Here is a 10,068-nt window from a genome sequence, read left to right as displayed (position 1 = left end):
TCCTCTGACCAGGCCGGCCAAGGTGGGAAGATCTCTTCAGGCCAGGATTCAAGACCGGCCTGGGCAACACAGCATGACTCCATCTCTATTTTAAAAATTATTGGTAAACAACATATGAACTGCCTTTTTTTCCTTTAAAAACCCACTGTAACTGCTGCTAATCAGAGAGTATATTAAGGCAAATTGCATCTCCAAGGTTGCAATTCTCAAACCTGGCCCAAATAAACTCTATTTCTTGTCTCTGAGATGGAGTCTTCCTCTGTCGTCCAGGCTGCTCCACCTCCTGGGCCCAAGCAGATTCTCGTGCCTCAGTCTCCCAAATAGCTGGAATTACAGGCGCCTGCCACCATGCCCAGCTCATTTTTTTAATATATACTTTTGTAGAAACGGGGGCAGGGTGGGTCTCACCACGTTGCCCAGGCTGGTCAAGGGATCTTCCCGAGGGCCTTCAAAGGCACTGGAATTACAGGCCTAAGCCACTGTGCCTGGCACAACCACTGCACCTATATTAATTTTACCTCAGCTTCTTCCTTTTCTTTTTCTTTTTTTACTTTTTCCGAGACAGAGTCTTACTCTGTCGCCCAGGCTGGAGTGCAGTGGCATGATCCTGGCTCACTGCAACCTCCATCTTGCGGGTTCAAGCGATTCTCCTGACTCAGCCTCCCGAGTAGCCAACACTACAGGCACGTGCCACCACACACCCGGCTAATTTCTGTATTTTTAGGAGGGACGGGGTTTCGCCATGTTGGCCAGGCAAGTCTCAAACTCCTGACCTCAAGCGATCCGCCAGCCTCTGCCTCCCCAAGTTCTGGGATTACAGGTGTGAGCCACCGCAACCAGCCCACTTTTTCCTGTTAGATCACCAAAGTGTTGGAATCCTTTCACTTCCTGGTGCTGGGTGGGAATGGGGGATGATTGTGGTGCAGCTGTGACTTGGGTAGACTGCAAGAAGGCCTTTCAAAGGCGGTCCTGTTTGCAAAGATCTGAATAAAGCAGATCCCTAAGAGCAGGCCTGGGGCAACCAGGCAGTGAGCAGCGGCGTAAGGTCGTGGTCAAGACACTCACAGGCTGGGAGCTTACCCGCAAGGCAATGCGCGACCAACAAAAGCGCAGTAGCTGCTCCAACCCGGGTCAGAGGATGCCCGGAAATGCCTCAGCCCTGGCACCGCCTTCAATGACGTCACTGCCTTCCCGCCAATACTACATCCAATCAGAAGGAATTCCCATTACGTGTGTTGAGTATGGCCAATCGTAACTGGGATCTGGGCCTCCGCCCGCCTTCCAGGAGCTCTGGACCAATGGCGACCTGGCGCTGGTGAACCAATCCTGGGCAGTGCGCGCTGCAAGAGACTGGAGTTGGGTGCGTAGTGGCAGCGGCGGTTGAGGTCAAGTAGTAGCACTGAGCTGCAGCTGCGGAGCTCACCATGGTAAGGCCCGGCTCACTCCCACCCAGCAGACGCCCAGGCAGAACGGTGGAGGGAGGGACGCTGTTGTGGTCCTGGGTGCGGAGAGGAGGCCAAGAAGGACATGAGGCCCAGGGCGGGACATGAGGACACGAGATCGTTCCCTGCGTCTGCGGGTCCCAGGGCAGGGACGGCGGCTTTTGTTTTAAAGGAGGCTGATGGCCTTGACTCGGTGGACGGGGACCATTGACGGTGTCCAGCCCCGCAGAGAGCAAAAGCGATGTCGCCTCCTGAAGACTGGAGGGCGCTGCTCCCGCTTTCCAGTCTCCAGGCGTCTCTGTGCTACTGGAAATGACTCGGGAGCCCAGAAGCCTTTGCTGATGGGAGTTGGGGCTGTGGACATTGGTCAGATTAGGAATTAAAGCTCAGACACTGCTGAAATATTGCCTGATTCACCTAAAAGCAACACTGTGGGCCAGGCATGGCGGCTCATGTCTGGAATCCCCGCTCTTGGGGAGGTCGAGGTGGGTGGCGCGGGGGAGGGGGGTGTGAGGGGGTGTAGCCACAGAGTTCAGGATTTTGAGACCAGCCTGGCCAAGGTGGCAAAACCCTCTCTCTACTAAAAATACAAACATTCCCCGAGTGTAATGGTATGGACCTGTGGTTCCAGCTACTGGGGAGGCTGAGATGGGAGGATCAGCTGAGCCCAGGACTTTGAGGCTGCATTGAGTCACGATGGTGGCACTGCACTCCAGCCTGGGTGACAGGGACCCCACCTCAAAAAACAAAGAAAATAAAAGTAACTCATTAACATAGAGAACAGACTCCCAAAACCCAACAAGTCCCAAGTCTAAATAGCCATTGCTGTGGCTTGTCACTTATCTCCTTTTTTTTTCCCCTCTGAGACCGGACTCAACAACAGCTCTGTTGCCCAGACAGGAGCACAGATGCAGGATCTCAGCTCCCTCAAGCCTTGAACCCCTGGGCTCCAACAATCCTCCTGCCTCAGCCTCCTGAGTGGCTGGGATTGCAGGTGTGTCCCACCACACCTGGCTAATGTTTAAATTTTTCATAGGCCCAGGCTGGTCTCAAACTGGTCCCAAGCGATCCTCTTGCCTCAACGCCCCAAAGTGCTGGGATGAGCAACCACGCCCTACTTGGCAGCACTTAAAGAAACCACCAAAGGACAGTGCAGTGTCCCAGCACTGATGACATCTGGGAGCCGTTACACTACTAGGCTTCAAGGGGTGGAGGGAGGGAGTGGTTACAAAAAATCGAGAGGGTAGCCTTATGAAGTCGGCCACCTGCCAAAAGTGCGGCCTTGATGAAGGGATTCAGGTCACCCACGGCAGTTGAGCAGGAAGGGGCCAAGGAGGGAGTACCCAGAGAATTACTGTGACTGGCCATAATGTGGGGTTGATTATTGACGTTACATGGCTTCCAGGTTTTTAAAATGACCTAATTTTTGTGTAATGGCAAACATTAGGTTCTAGGGTTACCTCTGGAACGTAGTACTAGGATGGTTTAGAGCAAGTTTTCACACGGATAAAGAGGTCAGTCACCTAACCCTCCTAGGAAATATTAGTTACAAAAGCACCAGACACTGATGCACTATACAAATACTAAATTAGAATATTTTGCATGCCATACAGTTTCAAGTTGCCTTGAAATGAGTGGGCTCACATTTATGTTCTGGTTCACAGCGTGAGTGTATCTCTGTCCACGTGGGGCAGGCAGGTGTCCAGATCGGCAATGCCTGCTGGGAACTGTACTGTCTTGAACATGGAATTCAGCCCGATGGTCAAATGCCAAGTGATAAAACCATCGGTGGTGGAGATGACTCCTTCAACACATTCTTCAGTGAGACTGGGGCTGGCAAGCACGTGCCCAGAGCAGTGTTTGTGGACCTGGAGCCCACTGTGGTCGGTAGGTGCTTGGGCACTGATGGCAGCTTTCCGGGGAGGGTGGGAGAGCATCTTCAGTAAAGCCCCATGTGGGCTCCTTTGAATCCTCCTGCAGAAAGGGATAGAAGAGCATATGCCTATGGCATTGTTAACAGAGAAACTGAAAGGTTTATGATGAAAGTGTCTGTGAGCCTCGGTTTCTAATTTAGGAAAACCTGACCTACCGGGAAAAGCTGCTTTGCCAGCAGTAAGATGGGCTGTGGAGTGATTCCCTCGTGGCTGCCTCAACCCTGCTTAGGTGGCCCCATGTACAGGGCACAGCGGCATTCGTTCCCTCCTGAATACTGTGCACTCTCTTACGCTGGTGCACAAGAGTCTTGACCTGCAGATCTCAGGCATAGAAGGTTAAGTACAGAACAGTCATTTGCTTCCTCCAGATTAGAAGCCCGAGGTAGTTTACAAGGAGAGCTGCAAAGAGGCAGCACATTTCAGTGGCCCCCCAGGAGGTGACAATGTGACCTAAAAGCCCATGGGGCCCAGGCCACACAGGGTGCCCTATGGGACTGCCCTGCAGAAGTCATACTAACCTGGTGGCTGCCAAGTTTGTAAGAGTTTCTAACTTACAGCCTTTGATGTAGGAGAGAATTATGTACCTGTAGAATTACCTGTGTTGAGGGGTGCTAGAGCATATTTCCCTTCACTGGGAACTGGTCATGCTGACATTTATCCCGCAAGCTGAGTTTAACTTCCTAGAGTCATAAATTGTACTTGCAGGTTGGTTATCACACAGAAGCATTTTCTACCAGATCCTGCCACTGTTGACTTAACGACATGTAGGTCATGTACTTTGAACAGCATACTTTATAGAAGTGAACAGTCCTGGAATGTATCCATCTTGGTGAATACAGGCCTTATAGATTCACGGCACACGTGATCTCTTTTGTAGATGAAGTGCGCACAGGGACTTACAGGCAGCTCTTCCACCCGGAGCAGCTGATAACCGGGAAGGAAGATGCAGCCAATAATTACGCCAGAGGCCATTACACCATCGGCAAGGAGATCGTCGACCTGGTCCTGGACCGGATCCGCAAACTGGTAAGAAGAGAAGGCTTCATTTGGACATTGTCCTGCATGGGAGGGTAGGTCTTGGATTGTGAAGGGAAGGTCATTTTGTCAAAACTTAGACCAGCACCTTGACGAGGCACAGTGACTCACAACTGTAATCCCAGCACTTTGGGAGGTCAAGGTGGGCAGATCACCTAAGGCAGAAGTTCGAGACCAGCCTGGCCAACGTGGTGAAACCCCATCTCTACTAAAAGTACAAAAATTAGCCGGGCATGATGGGGCAAGCCTGTAGTCCCAGCTACTTGGGAAACTGAGGCAGGAGAATGGCTTGAATCCAGGAGGTGGAGGTTGCAGTGAGCCAAAATCACACCACTGCACTCCAGCCTGGGCAACAGGGCGAGACTCTGTCTCAAAAAAAGAAACAGACCAGCATCTTGCGTCCTACTGAGTCTGCAGGAGTCTTACTCTGAAGTATGCATGGTGATTTGTCTGTAGATCTTTGTCTGCTTTTCTTTGCTTCAGAGTGTAATGTGTGTTTATTATGGATGATCTGAATCCACATCAACTCTTAAGAGGCAAAGAGAAGTGGCCCTGGCTTGTTAGAGGTTAGTGATGTGGCTTCCAAGGGCATTGGCTCACATCATCTGGTTTCTCTCAGGCAGATCTGTGCACGGGACTGCAGGGCTTCCTCATCTTCCACAGCTTTGGGGGCGGCACTGGCTCTGGGTTCGCATCTCTGCTCATGGAGCGGCTCTCAGTGGATTATGGCAAGAAATCCAAGCTAGAGTTTGCCATTTACCCAGCACCCCAGGTCTCCACGGCTGTGGTAGAGCCCTACAACTCCATCCTGACCACCCACACAACCCTGGAACATTCTGACTGCGCCTTCATGGTCGACAACGAAGCCATCTATGACATATGTCGGCGCAACCTGGACATCGAGCGTCCCACATACACCAACCTCAATCGTCTGATTGGGCAGATCGTGTCCTCCATCACAGCCTCCCTGCGATTTGATGGGGCCCTGAATGTGGACTTGACGGAATTCCAGACCAACCTAGTGCCATATCCCCGCATCCACTTCCCCCTGGTCACCTATGCCCCGGTCATCTCAGCTGAGAAGGCCTACCACGAGCAGCTGTCCGTGGCCGAGATCACCAATGCCTGCTTCGAGCCAGCCAATCAGATGGTCAAGTGTGACCCTCGCCATGGCAAGTACATGGCCTGCTGCATGTTGTACCGGGGGGATGTGGTCCCAAAAGATGTCAATGCAGCCATCGCCACCATCAAGACCAAGCGCACCATCCAGTTTGTGGATTGGTGCCCAACTGGATTTAAGGTATGAATGGGTGATGTGAAGTCCTTGTACCTTTCAGCAAGCAGCAGACACGCAGAATAATGCTACCCCTGAAGGCCCACATCCTTTGGGGAGACTACCCCTGTCCCATGGGCTAGGTGCATGGGCATAAATTAGTGAAGCAGAGTAATAATTAATTCAGCGATGTCTCTATTTTTTTTTGGAGACAGAGTCTAGCTCTGTCACTCCAGCTGGAATGCAGTGGTATGATGTCAGCTCACTGCAGTCTCCATCAGCCTCCCAAGTAGCTGGAATTACAGGCATCTGCCACCATGCCCGGCTAATTTTTGGGAACGTTTGTGTCAAGTACCTGGGACCACACGCATGCACCACCACACCCACCTAATTTTTGTATTTTCCATAGAGATGGGGTTTCACTATGTTGCCCAGCTGGCCTCAAACTCCTGGGCTCAAGTGATCCACCCGCCCCAGCCTCCCAAAGTGCTAAGATTACAGGCATGACACACCATGCCCAGTTTTTGTTGGTTTTTTGTTGTTTGTTTTGTTTGTTTTAAGAATTAGGCATTCTCTAAAGGATTTTTGTGCCCTTTCTTGGGTGGTAGAATTCACGTGAAAAAGGTAAGTCAAGCTTAGAAATGTATGGGCATTTTGGGGAATCATGTGGATGGTGTATGTATTTTATCTTAACTTGGCTATTACTATAAACTGTTTCACTAACTCCTTCACTGTCTCATGGAGTGTTTGCGTTAAAGAAAGAATGAATCTTTGTGATGAAAACAGCAACAGGAGCGGTGGCTCACACCTGTAATCCCAGCTCTCTAGGATGCCAAGCGGATTGGTTCTACTCAGGAGTTTGAGAACAGCCTAGGCAACGTGGCAAGACCCTGTCTCTACCAAAAATACAAAAAAAATAGCCAGGTGTGGTGGTGTGCACCTGTGGTCCCAGAAGGCTGAGGTGGGAGGATGGCTTGAGCCTGGAGGGCAGAGGTTGCAATGAGCCAAGATCCCACCACCGCATGGGTGACAGAGTGAGGTGGTCTCAAAAAAAAAAAAAAAAAAAAAAAAACTTTATTTCTCTCCTGGAAAGCCTAGTAATTTTGGCCTGGGTTTGCCTCAGACATAAAGTCTGTCCCCACCTTCCACCGACACATGAAAGAAACCTTGCTGTCTTCTTTGGGCTTTTCCAATAGTTGGTTACTAAATTCTTCCGCATCTCTCTATTGGACCTGTGTGTCCTTGTGCTGTGCTTTTCCTGCCACCCCTGGCTCAGACCCCCACTGCCTCTAGAAAGACTACTGCAGCCAGCTCTGACTGGAATTTCCTACCGTGGGTGTCTCTTCCTCTCTTTCAGGGGTTAGCACAGCTGCTGGACTAGCTGCTGAATTTTGTAAGTTAGGGCTTTGTCTCGACACGGCCACCACACTCCTTCATTTGCAAATTGATTTTGCTATCTAACAGAAGAGTGGGGTAGGTGTGACAGAGGTTATGTGACCTATAAGGCCTAGAATTTGTATGACCTTGGCTTTTTGTTTGTTTGTTTAGACAGAGTCTTGTGCTGGCACCCAGGCTGGAGTGCAGTGGTGTGATCTCTGCTCACCGCAACTGCCACTTCCTGGGTTCCAGCTAATTCTCCTGCCTCAGCCTCCTGAGTAGCTGGAATCTGTAGGCACCTGCTACCATGCCTGGCTAATTTGTGTATTTTTAGTACGGATGGGGTTTTACCACGTTGGCCAGGCTGGTGTCAAACGCTTAACCTCAGGTGATCCACACTGCTCGGCCTCTCAAAGTGCTGAATTACAGGCATAAGCCACCATACCTGGCCAGCTTTTGTATTTTTATTAGCTATATTAGGGTTCTGCCATGTTGGCCAGGCTGGTCTCAAACTCCTGACCTCAAGCGATCTGCCAGCCTTGGCCTCCCAAAGAGCTAAGGTTACAGACTTGAGCCGCCACACCTGGCTTGTCATTTAGAGAACAAGTTTGCTGGCCCCTGCCCTACACCCCATGCACTGCTGCCAGGACCTCAGGCCATGTTACTCCCAAGTGCTGAAACGTGGAATGCTTCCCCCTTTGGTCCCCACCTTGGAATGTCATCCCCTACCTAAGCAGGCATGTGGACCACTTCTGCTGCTGTGGGAGCAGCATTCACATGACCCTTGACTCATGATCTGTCACCTTTGCATATCCACACTGGCTTCTTTGGTGGGTCAGCAGAAGGTATGATCTCCCCTGAGACGTGAGGAAGAGTTGTGTACTCTGAATCTATCTGGGTGGGAAAAGTGTGGCTATAGAATTTCATTGTAATCTACAAAGAAGACAATCAGCTTACATTTTCAGAGGGAAGACTGTCTACCATATCATAGTTGCTAGGACACAGCCCTTCAGGCAGCTTGGGGTCCTGCCAGGGTGGCTACCTCTAAGGCTACTTTCTCTTTATTCCTCATCTGGAATGTCACCCTGCCTGGCACAAGAGAAGGGCTTAGTGACATTTGTGGGTTGAACGGAGCATTCTCCTGGTCACTTACAGGGTGCCTTCCGTTTGAGGAAAAGTAACCACCATTTCTAGGTTTGATAAAAGCTTCACACACTGCCTTCTTCCCCTTCTCCGGCAGGTCGGCATTAACTACCAGCCCCCCACGGTGGTCCCTGGGGGAGACCTGGCCAAGGTGCAGCGGGCCGTGTGCATGCTGAGCAACACCACAGCCATCGCAGAGGCCTGGGCCCGCCTGGACCATAAGTTTGATCTCATGTATGCCAAGCGGGCCTTTGTGCACTGGTACGTGGGGGAAGGCATGGAGGAGGGAGAGTTCTCCGAGGCCCGAGAGGACCTGGCAGCTCTGGAGAAGGATTATGAAGAGGTGGGCGTGGATTCCGTGGAAGCTGAGGCTGAAGAAGGCGAAGAATACTGAGGGGAGGATGTGATGGGTTCTCCCCCGCCCTCCCCAGCATGGCTGTTTTCAAGTTGCTTGCAATTAAAGGTTCCATATAAAACCAGGGTGTCTGTGTATTGTGCTGTTTACCTCTGCCTACAGGAGCCGGTGGGACCGCAGAGCTTGCATGGACAGCCTGTCCTGGCGTGGGGTTGGGTACAGCAGTACCATGCACATACTTAAGGAGCTGCCACGGAAGTAACTTGACCAGGGGAAAACAGTGTTTCTTCAAATCCAAGTATTCAGTGCAGAGATTTCCTAAATTCTAGGAAAGCTGAATCAGGGTTTTCAAGGTAATTTGCAATTTTTCGGGCTTCTCTATTGGTGGGTCTTCTCTATTGCTGGGTAAAAGGAAAAGCTTAGAAGCTGAGTGTTTCAATCTGAGGTCTGTGGATGCAGCTTATCCATGCAATCCCTAAAACTGCATCAAATGTGTAAGGTCAGGACATGGGAGAGAGCGTTACTGAGTTCTGCACAGCATTCGTGACCCACAGAAGGTCACAACGCACCCTGCCCCTCAGCACTGTCACTCAGCCGTCTTGATAGAAAACCTGCCACCTTTCACTTCAAGTGAAGCTTGTTAACGTGTTTATGAAAGACCTGGCAATCCCGATACCTTTTCTCAGAACCCAAATCAGGTCCAGGAAGTGGAGCCATGCTGAAGGGACCTGGTTAGTTCAGCTGTGGCACAACCAGGGCCAGCAGAAAAACCTCATTCTAAGTCTGTGCCTTAATATCTCAAAAAATGGTACGGAACATCTGACCTGAACCCTCTGCATCTCAGAAAGGTTCATTATCAGCTAAAGGAGACAACACATAGCCTTTGCTGGGGACAGTGATGTGACAGGTCTCTGCCCCATCCTAAGTGTTCCCCATGTAGGGCTCTTCCCACGCCTGCCCCTCTTGGGCAGCCTGGTAGCACTGGGCTGGTGCGGCATCCTGCGGCTGGATCCTTTGCGGCCACTGCGTTCCGCCAGGGCCAGCACTTCCTCAAGGGCAGTGCCGCCTTTGTTTCTCCCTGAGGAGACACAAAGCACAATAATTAGGAATAGGCAAGCCCCATAACTGCAGCACCTGCTGTACTCGTGCTCCTTGAGCGACATTTGTGTCTACTCATTTCCATCAAAGCTGCTTCAGCTAGATGCCCTGCATCAGCCCCGAGTCCCGAGGCTCAGAACCGCTAAAGACAGGTCATGCCCCAGAAGCCCTTGGCGGTGTGCAGGGGACCTTTTGGGATGTGTCCCAGGAGCCAAGCCATGCATGCAACACACTGCCAAGGGAAAATTTGGAAAGGACACATGCCAGGGGTCCATTTAGAGAAAGGTAGGCGCAGCCGGTCCACACGTGGCCTGGCCTGCAAACCTGGTCTGCCCTGACAGTGCTGGGGCTCACTGCCTCATCCTCCAGGTGTGTTCACGCTCCATACATCTGAGCTGCCCCAGACAGTGA

The 10,068-nt window shown here is 51.3% G+C and overlaps 1 protein-coding gene across 1 annotated transcript; it reads left to right on the top strand.

Annotated features, from left to right (window-relative positions):
* Positions 1 to 3,208: 3,208 nt before the first annotated feature.
* On the top strand, positions 3,209 to 8,677 carry LOC105707371 (tubulin alpha-3 chain-like). The gene is made up of 4 exons (XM_021671739.2): positions 3,209 to 3,329; positions 4,254 to 4,402; positions 5,031 to 5,711; positions 8,302 to 8,677. Exons 1-4 carry the CDS (start codon positions 3,209 to 3,211, stop codon positions 8,596 to 8,598), a joined length of 1,248 nt encoding a protein of 415 aa, XP_021527414.1. The 3' UTR covers positions 8,599 to 8,677.
* The last annotated feature ends 1,391 nt before the right edge of the window (positions 8,678 to 10,068 follow it).

Source organism: Aotus nancymaae, unplaced genomic scaffold, assembly GCF_030222135.1.
Source record: "Aotus nancymaae isolate 86718 unplaced genomic scaffold, 86718_ANA_hifiasm-v0.15.2.pri h1tg000030l, whole genome shotgun sequence".
Taxonomy (NCBI): Eukaryota; Metazoa; Chordata; class Mammalia; order Primates; family Aotidae; genus Aotus; species Aotus nancymaae.
The sequence above is the reverse complement of the archived record's forward strand: the minus strand, read 5'-3'. Positions and strand labels throughout refer to the sequence as shown.